The sequence below is a fragment of the Mirounga angustirostris genome, unplaced genomic scaffold (assembly GCF_029215605.1).
Source record: "Mirounga angustirostris isolate CCGP_5_RB_7025 unplaced genomic scaffold, mMirAng1.0.hap1 SCAF_4, whole genome shotgun sequence".
NCBI lineage: Eukaryota > Metazoa > Chordata > Mammalia > Carnivora > Phocidae > Mirounga > Mirounga angustirostris.
The window spans coordinates 163,264,328-163,280,540 of NW_026991712.1; the positions used below are offsets into that span (position 1 = coordinate 163,264,328).

The following is a 16,213-nucleotide window of genomic DNA, read 5'->3' on the forward strand; positions in this document are numbered from 1 at the left end:
GTGATAGACAAATAATGGTATGTCATTTTATTTTATTTTTTTAAAGATTTTATTTCTTTATTTGAGAGAGAAGAGAGCACACAAGCGGGGAGAGGCAGAAGCAGACTCCCCGCTAAGCAGGGAATCTGACATTGGTCTCAATCCCAGAACCCTGGAATCATGACCTGAGCCGAAGGCAGACTCTTACCTGATTGAGCCACCCAGGTGCCCCATGTCTGTTATTTTAATGTGCATTTAGAAAATTTTAAATAAGACTACATGATTTACATAAGTACATATATACACACACAGTCACCTATGTCACTTTTTGTGACTTTGCTATTTTTGCCTTTTTTGTCCACAGAACAATAAAATGCACCATCCTGAATTTCTGTTATTCTACTAACAGTCTCAATTTGGCTTATGGAAGGCTATATGATCAAGACTTTTAAATCAGGGGCAGTGGTTCATTAAGAACAGAGTATAAAAGCAATACCAAACCACCATATACACTATAATTTTCAGCTTGAATCACAAGATCTATCAGAATTATTAAAAATGCAATACATTTGAGAACAATTACTGAATTTGATACCTGCTGAATTCCAAGGCACAAGTATAAGATACTGTCTGGATCATATTTTTCACCATTTGGTCTCCGCACTTCTTGGATAAACTGGCATAAACCCAAACTCAACTCAGCAAAAGTGCAGGACAGAATATCTTCCTTCAGCTTGATAGAACGGACTATGGAAAGGTAGAAAACATCTGAAATATTAACTTATAAGAAACACAGTAACATTACTTTAGTCACTGAAAAACACTGACTACTACTGGGGGCTTAGACATTATAGTGTACACTGGTGAATACATGGATTACAGATAAATCCCGATCTGAAGGCTTTTTCAGTTAAAGAAATAAAAACAATGCAGTGCACCATGTGTAACAGGTGCTGTGACAGGGGTTTAGTTTAAGAAGGATTCTAGGAAAGCAAATGAGGAACATCTATCAGACAGGGAAGGGTCAGGTGAGATTCTGGAGGATGTGACACAATGCCAGACCTTGAAAGGTGAAGAAGAATTAAACAAACGAATAAAGAATTGCAATCTAAGGATATAAAAATACTTCCCGAAGCATATTCCACAAAGTACTAGTAATATGAGAGCTGGAGAAAACTGGGTTTCTAAGATCTAATAAATTTAGAAAACAGTAGCATACTATATCTGCGTCTAAAGAATTCACAATGATACATAAAAGGTTTATTAACGGTTCTGAGAATATCTGCATAAAAATGCTGTTTAACCTTCTCTAACTCCGATTTATTTGAATAAAGAACACTTCAAGTAACATGTAACATCTTCATGCCCTTAGAAATGCTGGAATACAGAAAAGTGAAAAGATTGAGGGGACTCAGATATACAGGAAAAAATCAAGAAGGGCAGATGAAGGCGAATGGTGGTAAATCTCAACTAGCATATTAAGGCTTTGAAGACAACTAAGAACTGAATTAATTTTACCAGGAGAGCGACCCAATTTGATTTGTAGAGATCCTACAATTTGATATGTAGAGAAACTACTCCAGTAGAGATCCTACTTCAATTCAGATTAGAATGAAAGTACTCTTTTTCTAGTCACTGCTCCTCTGCATTTAGATAAGGTTGCATGTTTTCAAAGATACACTCGAGTTCCCCTGATTTAGTTTTTTAAAAGGTAAGTCGGTGGTTCAGAAGGGCAAGGACCATGTTTGACCTTTTCACCAAAGTACCTAACCACCATGCATGGTACATACCTGGTACATAAATTCAGTACTTTTTGGATGAATGAATAGCAGAAATGAGTAGGCATCCCCTGTGTCTATTGCATTTAGGCCTGGTAGTCTAATATAATATTACCTCTCCATTCTCCCTATCCCTCTTCCTTCTTTAAAACAAAGAGTGCGTTGGCTCAAACTGGGAGTTAAAGGGCCTAATAAACCTCCCTAAAAGAAGTATATTTTTATCACTCAGCAGAGACTACACTTGATCTGCAGGAATTGAGTGCATCAGTCACAGACCACAGCAGCTACTAACTGCTCCAATAAGGAGAGTGACATGTACCCAAAAGCCAGCAGGGTAGACTGAGGTGAAGCCAAGAGTGCATGCAATTACCCGATTGTTAGAAAGAAGGTATAGTTGGAAAGATGCAAAGTATCTAGTGACAAGGACATACTCATCCATTCCTGCCCTATCTCATTCCACAAAGATTATAGTAAGTATCTCACAAAAGACACAGATAATAAAAAAGGAAAATAAAAACTGAAAACAAAAGTTTAGAATAGGAACTTCAAAACCAGAGGGGAAAAAAAGTAGGCTCTAAAATTAAACACTGCTGCTCTATATGAATTGCTTATTGGGTCCCAAATTTCCTGGCACCCAGTCTCACAGAGCTTATTATTAGGAAAAATTTCTACAGAAGAGGCAAGGCTTTTCCAGGTAAAATTTTTCTCAACACCACCACCAACAGCAGAAGTGTCACAATGGGTTCCATGTTACAGATACAGTGCTTAAGAATACAGATTTGAGTCACCCGCATAATGTTAGAGGAAGGAATACAATTCCTCGTATTTGCATAACAAATTCATGCCCATACAACCTTACCTTCATAACAAGATCTTTGTAATTCAGAGTAGGATATTAATTTCTCTCTTTTACCATAAGACTCCAATTTTTAAATAATCTTAAATATTCCCATTTACAAATTTAAAATTGGCAATAATATTAAAAAGTGATTCAGAGAATTCAGACTACAAAGAGAAATGATTTTACCTCTACAGCCTGGCTCTGAGGATTCTTGAGAGACTGCATGGTCTTGAGCACTTCCTAAAGGGTCAGAACATGGGCTAGATGCAGCATGTTCAATACCTGACAAGGAGAGAAGAAATTAAAACTTTAAATAAAAATGGAGGAAAATTTAACACCAAAACCAAAGTTTTATGCAATTTTTGACCTAATATGTATCCCTTTTGTGTAGATTGATGACTTGAATTATATACCCCCAACCCCCTCAATCAAGACACAAATTCATGCTGTGTATTTACCGCCACATTTCAGATCCCCCTGCTCTTCCTTGGCATTTTTCCACTGAACCCAGTTCTTCCAGGCATTTACCCCGTACATGTATTTCAGTGTCATCCCAGACACTGAACATCCCTGAAAGGCTCCTTGAATAAGACTTCTGGGCTCCACAGCCACTATAGACTTCTTCCGTCCCTGTAAGAATTCCAAAAATTCACAGAATATAAAATTTAGTTCTGAATCTTTAAGAAACATAGTTCTCAAAGAAAGAAGGGAATAAATTTACAGAACACACAATTTATTATTAGATCCTAAATATTCAGAGTTCTTAAAGCTAGGAAGAGTTTTAGAGGTTAATCCAATCCATATAGTAAAGAAAAAAAAAGGAGAGAGTTGAAATGCAGAACTCTAATAATTACTAACATTAGAGTACTTACTATGTTCCAGAAACTGAACCCACCCTATGAAGTATGAATAACAGTTATTACCACTCAGGTCTATTTCATGGAACATACGAGCAGATCCATTCTGGGATCCAAAACAAGCCCCCATAAATTCTCTACCTACAATCAAATTAAACTAGAAACCAATAATGAAATGATGTTAAACAAATCCTCAAAAATTGGGGTGCCTGGGTGGCTCAGTCATTAAGCATCTGCCTTAGGCTCAGGTCATGATCCCAGGGTCCTGGGATCGAGCCCTGCGTCAGGCTCCCTGCTCCGAAGGAAGCCTGCTTCTCCCTCTCCCACTCTCCCTGCTTGTGTTCCCTCTCTCGCTGTGTCTCTCTCTGTCAAATAAATAAAATCTTAAAAAAAAAAAGAAAATCCTCAAAAATTGGAAATTAAACAACACATTTATAAATACCCATGGTCAAAGAAGAAACCACAAATGCAATTAGAAAATATTTTGAAACTTCAGTGAAAATGAAAACATTTTTTCCCACAGTGCTAAAGCTTACAATGACATTTATAGTATTAAAATGCTTCTATGAAAATAAAAGTCTAAAATCAAGAATCAAAGCTTTAAGAAAACTAGAAAGAGCACACCACATTAAAACCCAAAGTAAGAGAGGTGTCTGGGTGGCTCAGTCAGTTAAGCATCCAACTCTTGATTTCAGCTCAGGTCATGATCTCGGGGTCGTGAGATCAAGCCCCACATCCGACCCCGCACTGGGCATGGAGCCTGCTTGCCTGTTTGGGATTCTCTCTCTCCCTATGCCTGCCTATCTTTCTCTCTGTCTACCCCCCACCAAAAAAGTAAATGAAATAAAACCCAAAGTAAGGAAAATTAAAGAAATAATAAAAATAAGAACAAAAATCAATGAAAAAAGGATAGAGAAAAATTAATAAAGTTAAAAAGCTGGTTCTTTTAAAAGATAAAAAAAAATACACTTCTAGCTAGAATGATCAGGAAAAAAAGAGAGAAAACATTAAATTACCAATACCTGATCCTAGAGACATTAAAAGGATAGTTAAGAGAATGCTGTCACGCCAATAAACTTGACAAGGCAGATAAAATGAACAAATTTCCTAAAAGACACAAACTAACAAAGCTTGCTCTAGAAGAGATAACCTAAACAGCCATAAACATTTAATTCATAGTTTAAAACTTTCCTACAAAACCCCTATAGACCCACCAGTTAAATTATATCAATTCTATTTTAGAAAATAAAAAGGGAGTAAACACTAACTCACTGTACAAATGTTACCATTAGCCTGAGAACAAGGCCAGACAGTCATTACAAGAAGACTACAGATCACTCTCTCTTCAACGGAGACATTTATAAAACCTTAACAATATACTAGCAAACTGAATCCAGCAATAGATAAAAGACTAAATACATCAGAAGAAAGTAAGATTCATCCCATGAATGCAAAGTTAGTTTACCATTTTAAGAATTAATGTATGTCATCATTTTAATAGACTGAGAAAGAAAAAACCAGATGAGCATCTCAATAGATGCAAGAGAGCCACATGACAAATTCAACACAAATCATGATAAAAATTCTCAGCAAATTAAAAATAGAAGAGAACTTCCTGCCTGATAGGGGCCCTCCACCAAGAAACCTGTAAGTAATATCATAGTTAATACTGCAAAACTGAACACTTGCCCTACGACTGAGAATAGGCACGAAGATCCGCTCTCATCACTAATATTCAACATTGTACTGAAGCTAGTACAATACATAAAAGAATCCAAGCTAGTGCAATACATTAAAAAAAAAGTGCATTAAGATTGGAAAGGAAAAAGTAGAACAATCTTTATTCACAAATAACAGGATTGTCTAGGTAGAAAATCCTAGACTTTAGTTCAGCAAAATCACAGTACATAAAATCAATATAGAAAAAGAAATCTCAGGGTGCCTGGGTGGCTCAGTTGGTTAAGCATCCAACTCTTGATTTTGGCTCAGGTCATGATTTCAGGGTCGTGAGATCAAGCCCGGCACTGGGGAACACTCTCAACATGGTACCTGCTTGAGATTTTCTCCTCTCCCTCTGCCCTTCCCCCGGCTTCTGCTTTTTCACCCTCTCTCTAAAATAAATAAAATCTTTACTATAAAACCTAGCAATCCCACGTCTGCATATTTTTCCTCAAATGAAACTATATGTTCACACAGAGATTTATATCTAGAATGTTCATAGCAGCTGTATTTGAAACAGCCCAAACCTGGAAATAACCCAAATTTCCATCAACTGTTAAACAAATTCTGTTTGTCCATACAATGAAATGCTACTCAGAAATAAAAAGGAATGAATGGCCTAATGATACATGAAACAACATAGATAAATCTCCAAAACATTATGCTAAGTTAAAGAAGCCAAACAGGGAAGACTACAAATTACATAATTCCATTTATATGAAATTTTAGAAAAGGCAAAGCAGTACCATTTTGCATCAATCTGCAAAGCAGATTGGTGGTTATCAGGAGCTAGAGAAGACTGACTGCAAAAGGTCATGAGGGAGCTTTTGGGACAGTGGAAGTGCTATGGTTGTGGTGGTAATTACATACTGAATATATTTGGTGAAGCTCATCAAATTTTACACTTAAAATTTATGAATTTTTGCATGTAATTATAACTCAATAGAGATAATTTTTTTTTAAATAAGGCTATTATTCTTTTAGTTTTTAGTACGGGAAAGTCCTGTCAATATGAAAAACAGTCCACATGAATTTCACTATTATACTATATTATATAAAATAAACCTCATTATAAATATATAAAAAAAGCTAAATTTAGAGACTTAAAAAAAAGTGTACAACGAGGATTATAAAAAGCTTTTTAAAGTAAAACAACAAAACACCCTCAATTATAAAAACAAGAAAAAGACCATGCTAAAAGAAACAAAGTAAAAGGTAATAGTCTTTTTTTTCAACAACAGCTGTCTGCCATATATTGTTTATTATTTTGAGTTCATCAAATATAGTACAAATACATTTACAAAATTTTATAAATTCATAAAGATGGCATGATTATGTGGGACATACACAGGTGTTGTGTCATATACTATTCTGGAGTGGCAGGAACGCTACCCTTTCTTGTATCTGAATGGCTGAAACCTGGGCCATGAGTCAGTACATGCTCCTAGCTATCAGTCCCCAGCAAGTCCTGGATGACTTACTGTAACACAAATGAGTAACAAACTATCCACCAGTAAACTGTAAATTTTTGTGGTTACCCTTCTATTAGCTGGAAAAGGCTTATATAACTATGATCCAAATGATGACAATCACAACAAACATTGAACAGCTACATAATAATAACCACATACTAAGCATCTGCCATGTGCTATGCTGGAAGACTTATCTCAGTACCTCTATTACCAAAACATCGAGGTTTACATATCCCTTTAAAATATTCAAAAGATATGGTTCTTGATTATAAGAAACAGAAATAAAGGCACAAAAGTACAAGGCTGTGGGCGCCTGGGGGGCTCAGTCATTAAGCGTCTGCTTTCGGCTCAGGTCATGATCCCAGGGTCCTGGGATCGAGTCCCACGTCGGGCTCCTTGCTGGCGGAAAGCCTGCTTCTCCCTCTCCCACTCCCCCTGCTTGTGTTCCTGTTCTTGCTATCTCTGTCAAATAAATACATAAAATCTTAAAAAAAAAAAAAAGTACAAGGCTGGGTAGAACAATGTATGGAATTCTGTGACCCTGCCCATTACAGAGCTTTGTAAACATCGAGAACCAAGACACACCGAAGGAAAGAAAATGCTAGAAAAATTAATCTACTGCTTACTCTTCGTCTAGGCTGAGGGAAGCCATCTCTGTGCCGTCGTCTTGTTCGGGAACGTGCCTGGATTCCCTGTCCTTTATTCAGTGGGTCAAAGGATTCTATAATAATCAGCAGAAAGCATAAATTGAGGTAAATAACTCACAGATTTATATAAAAACAGACTGGGGGAGGAAACATCAAGTAATCATCACTATATTAATTATTTTGTTCATGATAAAATAACTTTATTTATATTCTTAAGAAAAACAAAGGATACAGCACTTAAAAACTTCATTAAAAATCAAGGAAACCTCCTACATGGTTACTATGGGAAAGGTTAAACACAACACAAAATTAACTACTTATTATTTAACCTTCAAAGGTGGGCATCATTTGTGCCCTAGATTATCACACTGTATATCTACTTCATAATGTCAATTCAGAGTTATACCAATCTTCTAAAATCAAGAGTATTTTATGCGGCACAAACCGGATGGAAAATCTGCTTCCAGATCCTGCTCAGTTTCTCCTTTTGAGAGCTGCTTCAAGTCTGAATCCGCCTCTTGCACAGCATTTGACTTTAAGGCATAATGATTCAACTCTTCCTCCCAGCTATGCGGAGTAGATACTGCCTCTGATTCAAGGTCACCACTGTATGTACTTCCTTGGTCTGAAACAGACAGAAAACAAACATACGCTCAAAATAAGACAGACTCTATGTGCGCTGAGAAACCTTCCTGAGACCTGGAATAACAAAACCGAGATGACTGCCGATTTGACTAGGTACACTAAAGAATGAAAGACTTCTTCACCAGCCTCATAAAACTGGCTTCATATTCTTGGTATACACTTTAAAGCATTATTTCAATTAATCCTTAAAACCAGTATCTGAGGTACCTTTTATTATTCTCATTACATATTAGCATACATAAACACCTGATACCCCCTACAAATAGCTAAAATTACAAATATTAAATCCAAGGATACTAATACTTTGTGGGTTTGTATTAATAACTGAGGATAGTATTTCTTTCTTTTTTTTTTTTTTAAGGATTTTATATATCGGGGCGCCTGGGTGGCTCAGTCGTTAAGCATCTGCCTTCAGCTCAGGTCATGATCCCAGGGTCCTGGGATCGAGCCCTGCATCAGGCTCCCTGCTCCTGGGGAGGCCTGCATCTCCCTCTCCCACTCCCCCTGCTTATGTTCCCTCTCTTGCTATGTCTCTCTCTGTTAAATAAATAAATAAAATTTTTTTTAAAAAAGGTTTTATATATTTATGAGAGAGAGAGAGAACCCAAGCAGGGGGAGGGATAGGGGAAGATGGAGAAGCGATTCCCTGCTGAGCAGGAAACCTGACACCAGCTCCATCCCATCCTCGGCACCCCAAGGATACTATTTCTAAGATCTGAAATATATGTCGAATTACAAACCTTTTTCAAAAATCTTGGTGTCTAGAAAGAGTTCCTGTTCAGAAGTTTGGGATCCTAAAGAAAAAAAAAGTATACATTTAATAACTTACATGTATACACAAAGCAAACTGCATCTCAAATAAAATGACTGCATATATAAATGAATCATACTGGGGAATGCTAAGAAAATAGCCTTCATATGCAGAAAGAATGATTCATTAATAAAACTAGGCATTAGTGGTAAATGAAATTAAACAAATTATGACTGTAACAGCAGTTAAACTTCCAGGTAGCAGTATGAGAGAAGTCAGGTCAAGAGAGACATTTATTTTACACTCCTGTGCTTTCTGAAATTTTTTTTTACCATGAAACACATACACACACACACAAGAACAATTTATTTACAAATTGACAAACATGATTACAACTATCTATCTTGCAGGTTAGGTTTGAAAGTTTTTTCAGTCTGACTCAATTTTTACGTTAAGGCAAAGTTACAATATTTGTACAGAGGAAGCACCTGAAAAATGTTAACAATGTGAATGGAGATGCCAACTTAAAATGAGGTTTATTATCAGGAATTGCTTAAACTTCTAAACTAAGTATCAGAAATTAGAAGATCAAGCACAGGGGGAAATATTCTAAGATATTAAATTTCACATACAAATGGGTCAGAATTATGAGATTATATACTAGAGAGCAAAATGAGACCAGAAACAGTGGGAAAATAACCTTTTTATGCATCTCTAAGGATATATATGATTTTAAAACTTAATGGCAACACAAGAGGAAAGCAGACATTTTTTCCACATGCTACAGTGTTCTGAAAATCATCTAGCATTTATTATGCAAAATCCTAAACCCAGCGGCTAGCTTTATAAAAACCATCACTGAAAAAAAGAAAACATGTGTCAGGAAAAAATAATTTCCTGGCTCCTCAGTGATATAGGAAAAGGCCTTCATGTATTTCAACTATCCAAACACCATTTGCTCTATCTCTTCTTATACCCCCATATCAAGGAGGTACTAATTGAGGCTAGAAACCTTTCTGGATATGTACCTGCAACTGCTGGTTACTATCATTTGCTTTGGAGTCAGACAGACTGAATTCAACTTCTGGTTCCATCACTTCCTGATTGCATAACCAGGGCAAGTATGATATCCTATTTTCCAAAATGAGTTTAAAATAAACAGTATCTAACCCACAGGGTTGCTGTAAAGGTTAAATGAGGTGATGCACACAGTGCATTTAGGACATGTCTAGGGTATGGTAAGCACGTAACTACTATTCTTATCGATATTCTACCCTCATAGCACAGGATTTATCTATAGGTTATCTTGAGCCAAACAAAGAGTTTTCCATCCTAAGGCTCTATTTGCCTTCTTTCAACATGCTGATTATTATACAACAGAAGTCTTAAATAGGGATCATGCTTTGAATATAGGAATAAAGCCAAAACATAATCATGAAAATGGATTTACAGATTATTTTTCTGGAATGATTAAGAACTAAAAATAGAATATTAATACTTAGTTTTAAAAAAGGACAGGACTGGCAAAGACATTTGGGAACCACGGCAACAGGCCCCTCCCCGAGAAGATCAGCGAGAACAGCCAGCCAAGACCAAGTTTACCCATCAATGAGAACGGCAGAACTCCAGCGCTAGGGGAATAATGCACATAGAATCCATGGCTTTTTTCCATGATTCTTTAGTCTTTCAAAGTTAATTTTTTTCTTAACTGTCTTTTTTTTTTTAATTTTTCTTTTTCCCTTTTTCAACCAACACCTTATCAATCCCTTTTTTAAAAAACATTTTTATTTTTCATTTTTAGAGCCATATTCTGTTCCTTCATAGTAGTTACCCATATTTTTGGCATATATATATGTTGGTCTCTATTTAAAATTTTGACATAGTTTCTTCTAACAGATCAAAATATACCCTAAAACTCTAGTGTATGGTTTTTTTCTACTCTCCTGCCTGATCACATTCTCTCCCTTTTTTTTCCTTTTTTTTTAAATCCTCTTCTTTCCTTTTTCAAACAACTTCTTATCAATTCCTTTTATAAAAATTTTTATAATTTCCATCTTTACAATCATATTCCATCCCTTCATCATATCAACCCTTATTTTTGTATATATATAAGTTTTTCTTTCTTTAAAATTTTGGGAGGCATTTTCTCCTAACAGACCAAAATACACCCAAAATCTAGTGTGTGGCACTGATCTATGTACCAGCCTGATCATATTTGAACATATTCTGGTTTTTTTGTTTTGTTCTGTTTTTGTTTGTTTTTATCTTTATCTTTTTTTTTTTTCTTTTTTCTCTCTTTCCCTTTCTTTTCCCCCTACTTCAGGTCTTTTCTGATTTGTTTAGAGTATATTTTCTGGGGACGTTGTTACCCTGTTAGCATTTTGTTCTCTCATTAATCTATTCTCCTCTGGACAAAATGACAAGACAGAAAAAAATCACCTCAACAAAAAGAACAAGAGGTAGTACCGACTGCCAGGGACCTACTCAATATGGACATTAGTACGATGTCGGATCTAGAGTTCAGAATCATCACTTTAAAGATACTAGCTGGGCTTGAAAAAAGCATGGAAGTTATCAGAGAAACCCTTTCTGGAGAAATAAAAGAACTAAAATCTAACCAAGTCGAAATCAAAAAGGCTATTAATGAGGTGCAATCAAATATGGAGGTGCTAACTGCTAGGATAAATGAGGCAGAAGAGAGAATCAGTGATATAGAAGACCAAATGATGGAAAATAAAGAAGCTGAGAAAAAGAGAGATAAACAACTACTGGATCACGAGGGCAGAATTCGAGAGATAAGCGATACCATAAGACGAAACATTAGAATAATTGGGATCCCAGAAGAAGAAGAAAGAGAGAGAGGGGCAGAAGGTATACTGGAGCAAATTACACCAGAGAACTTCCCTAATTTGGGGAAGGAAACAGGCATCAAAATCCAGGAAGCACAGAGAACCCCTCTCAAAATCAAAAATAGGTCAACACCCCAATATCTACTAGTAAAACTTATGAGTCTCAGACACAAAGAGAAAATCCGGAAAGCAGCTCAGGACAAGAGATCTGTAACCTACAATGGTAGAAACATTAGACTGGCAACAGACCTATCCACAGAGACCTGGCAGGCCAGAAAGGACTGGCAGGATATCTTCAGAGCACTAAATGAGAAAAATATGCAGCCAAGAATACTATATCCAGCTAGGCTGTCACTGAAAATAGAAGGAGAGATAAAAAGCTTCCAGGACAAACAAAAACTAAAGGAATTTGCAAACATGAAAACAGCCCTACAAGAAATATTGAAAGGGGTCCTCTAAGCAAAGAGAGAGCCTAAAAGCAACATAGACCAGAAAGGAACACAGACAATACACTGTAACAGTCACCTTACAGGCAATACAATGGCACTAAATTCATATCTTTCAATAGTTACCCTGAATGTAAATGGGCTAAATGCCCCAATCAAAAGACACAGGCTATCAGATTGGATTGAAAAAAAAAAGACCCATCGATATGCTGTCTGCAAGAGACTCATTTTAGACCCAAAGACACCTCCAGATTGAAAGTGAGGGGGTGGAAAACCATTTACCATGCTAATGGACACCAGAGAAAGCTGGGGGTGGCAATCCTTATATCAGACAAATTAGATTTTAAACCAAAGACTGTAATAAGAGATGAGGAAGGACACTATATCCTACTCAAAGGGTCTATCCAACAAGAAGATCTAACAATTGTAAATATCTATGCCCCTACCATGGGAGCAGCCACTTATATAAGCCAATTAATAACAAAAGCAAAGAAACACACTGACAACAATACAGTAATAGTGGGGGACTTTAACACCCCCCTCACTGAAATGGACAGATCATCTAAGCAAAAGATCAACAAGGAAATAAAGACTTTAAATGACACACTGGACCAAATGGACTTCACAGACATATTCAGAACATTCCATCCCAAAGCAACGGAATACACATTCTTCTCTAGTGCCCATGGAACATTCTCCAGAAACGATCACATCCTAGGTCATAAATCAGGTCTCAACTGGTACCAAAGGACTGGGATCATTCGCTGCGTATTTTCAGACCACAATGCTTTGAAACTAGAACTCAATCACAAGAGGAAAGTTGGAAAGAACTCAAATACATGGAGGCTAAAGAGCATCCTACTAAAGAATGAATGGGTCAACCAGGAAATTAAAGAAGAATTTAAAAAATTCATGGAAACAATGAAAATGAAAATACAGCTGTTCAAAATCTTTGGGATGCAGCAAAGGCAGTCCTAGGAGGAAAGTATATAGCAATACAAGCCTTTCTCAAGAAACAAGAAAGGTCTCAAGTACACAACCTAACCCTACACCAAAAGGAGCTGGAGAAAGAACAGCAAATAAAGCCTAAACCCAGCAGGAGAAGAGAAATAATAAAGTTCAGAGCAGAAATCAATGAAATAGAAACTAAAAGAACAGTAAAACAGATCAACGAAACCAGGAGCTGGTTCTTTGAAAGAATTAACAAGATTGATAAACCCCTGGCCAGACTTATCAAAAAGAAAAGAGAAATGACCCAAATCAACAAAATCATGAATGAAAGAGGAGAGATCACAACCAACACCAAAGAAATACAAACAATTATAAGAACATATTATGAGCAACTCTATGCCAGCAAATTAGATAACCTGGAAGAAATGGATGCATTCCTAGAGATCAACTACCAAAACTGAACCAGGAAGAAACAGAAAACCTGAACAGACCTATAACCACTAAGGAAATTGAAGCAGTCATCAAAAATCTCCCAACAAACAAAAGCCCAGGGCCAGATGGCTTCCCAGGGGAATTCTACCAAACATTTCAAGAAGAATTAATACCCATTCTTCTGAAACTGTTCCAAAAAATAGAAATGGAAGGAAAACTTCCAAACTCATTTTATGAGGCCACCATTACCTTGATCCCAAAACCAGACAAAGATCCCATCAAAAAGGAGAATTACAGACCAATATCCCTGATGACCATGGATGCAAAAATTCTCACCAAAATACTAGCCAATAGGACAGTACATTAAAAGGATTATTCACCACGACCAAGTGGGATTTATCCCTGGGCTGCAAGGATGGTTCAATATCCACAAATCAATCAACGTGACACAATACATTAACAAAAGAAAGAACAAGAATCACATGATCCTCTGAATAGACGCAGAAAAAGCATCTGACAAAGTACAACATCCTTTCTTGATCAAAACTCATCAGAGTATAGGGATAGAAGGTCCATACCTCAGTATCATAAAAGCCATCTATGAAAAACCTACAGCGAATATCATTCTCAATGGGGAAAAACTGAGAACTTTCCCCCTAAGGTCAGGAACACGGCAGGGATGTCCACTATCACCACTGCTATTCAACATAGTACTAGAAGTCCTAGCCTCAGCAATCAGACAACAAAAAGAAATAAAAGGTATCCAAATCAGCAAAGAAGAAGTCAAACTCTCAACTCTTTGCAGATGATATGATACTTCATGTGGAACACCGAAAAGACTCTACCCCAAAACTGCTAGAACTCATACAGGAATTCAGTAAAGTGGTAGGATATAAAATCAATGCACAGAAATCAGTGGCATTCCTATACACCAACAACAAGACAAAAGAAAGAGAAATTAAGGAGTCGATCCCATTTACAACTGCACCCAAAACCATAAGATATCTAGGAATAAATCTAACCAAAGAGGCAAAGGATCTGTACTCAGAAAACTATAAAATACTCATGAAAGAAATTGAGGAAGACACAAAGAAATGGAAAAACGTTCCATGCTCATGGATTGGAAGAACAAATACTGTGAAGATGTCAATGCTACCTAGAGCAATCTACACATTCAATGCAATCCCCATCAAAATACCATCCACTTTTTTCAAAGAAATGGAACAAATAATCCTAAAATTTGTATGGAACCAGAAAAGACCGTGAATAGCCAGAGGAATGTTGAAAAAGAAAAGCAAAGCTGGCGGCATCACAATTCTGGACTTCCAGCTCTATTACAAAGCTGTCATCATCAAGACAGTATGGTACTGGCACAAAAACAGACACCTAGATCAATGGAACAGAATAGAGAGCCCAGAAATGGACCCTCAACTCTATGGTCAACTCATCTTTGACAAAGCAGGAAAGAATGTCCAATGGAAAAAAGTCTGTTCAACAAATGGTGTTGGGAAAATTGGACAGCCACATGCAGAAGAATGAAACTGGACCATTTCCTTACACCACACGCAAAAATAGACTCAAAATGGTTGAAAGACCTAAATGTGAGACAGGAGTCCATCAAAATCCTAAAGGAGAACACAGGCAGCAACCTCTTCAACCTCAGCCGCAGCAACTTCTTCCTAGAAACATCGCCAAAGGCAAGGGAAGCAACGGCAAAAATGAAGTACTGGGACTTCATTGACATAAAAAGCTTCTGCACAGCAAAAGAAACAGTCAACAAAACCAAAAGAAACCGACAGAATGGGAGAAGATATCTGCAAATGACGTATCAGATAAAGGGCTAGTATCCAAAATCTATAAAGAACTTATCAAACTCAACACCCAAAGAACAAAGAATCCAATCAAGAAATGGGCAGAAGACATGAACAGACATTTTTCCAAAGAAAACATCCAAATGGCCAACAGACACATGAAAAAGTGCTCAACATCACTCGGCATCAGGGAAATCCAAATCAAAACCTCAATGAGATACCACCTCACACCAGTCAGAATGGCTAAAATTAACAAGTCAGGAAATGACAGATGTTGTGGCAGGGATGCGGAGAAAGGGGAACCCTCCCTACACTGTTGGTGGGAATGCAAGCTGGTGCAGCCACTCTGGAAAACAGTATGGAGGTTCCTCAAAAAGTTGAAAATAGAGCTACCATACGATCCAGCAATTGCACTACTGGGTATTTACCCCAAAGATACAAATGTAGGGATCTGAAGGGGTACGTGCACCCTGATGTTTATAGCAGCAATGTCCACAATAGCCAAACTGTGGAAAGAGCCAAGATGTCCATCAACAGATGAATCGATAAAGAAGATCTGGTGTATATGTGTGTGTGTGTGTGTACACACACACACACAATGGAATATTATGCAGCCATCAAAAGGAATGAGACCTTGCCATTTGCAACGACGTGGATGGAACTGGAGGGTATTATGCTGAGCGAAATAAGTCAAACAGAGAAAGACATGTATCATATGACCTCACTGATAAGAGGAATTCTTAATCTCAGGATACAAACTGAGGGTTGCTGGAGTGGGGGGTGGGGTGGGAGGGATGGGGTGACTGGGTGATAGACACTGGGGAGGGTATGTGCTCTGGTAAGCGCTGTGAATTGTGCAAGACTGTTGCATCTCAGATCTGTACCTCTGAAACAAATAATGCAATATATGTTAAGAAAAAAAGAAGAAGAAGAAGACAGCAGGAGGGGAAGAATGAAGGGGGGGAAATCGGACGGGGAGACGAACCATGAGAAATGATGGACTCTGAAAAACAAACTGAGGGTTCTAGAGGGGAG

General features: G+C 37.2%; 1 protein-coding gene across 12 annotated transcripts in view; it reads right to left on the reverse strand.

The window, feature by feature from the left end:
- ZMYM4 (zinc finger MYM-type containing 4) overlaps positions 1 to 16,213 on the reverse strand; it is a 142,956-nt gene that overhangs the window by 17,957 nt on the left and 108,786 nt on the right. For 11 of the 12 annotated variants that reach the window (XM_064589485.1, XM_045898111.3, XM_064589481.1 and 8 more), the window contains 6 exons: positions 8,679 to 8,732; positions 7,739 to 7,918; positions 7,273 to 7,367; positions 3,057 to 3,228; positions 2,785 to 2,880; positions 575 to 726 (listed from right to left, as the gene is read on the reverse strand). In XM_064589485.1, coding sequence (XP_064445555.1) covers positions 575 to 726; positions 2,785 to 2,880; positions 3,057 to 3,228; positions 7,273 to 7,367; positions 7,739 to 7,918; positions 8,679 to 8,732 — 749 coding nt within the window. The remainder of the gene's footprint in view (positions 1 to 574; positions 727 to 2,784; positions 2,881 to 3,056; positions 3,229 to 7,272; positions 7,368 to 7,738; positions 7,919 to 8,678; positions 8,733 to 16,213) is intronic. The other variant, XR_010411022.1, reaches the window with a different exon arrangement.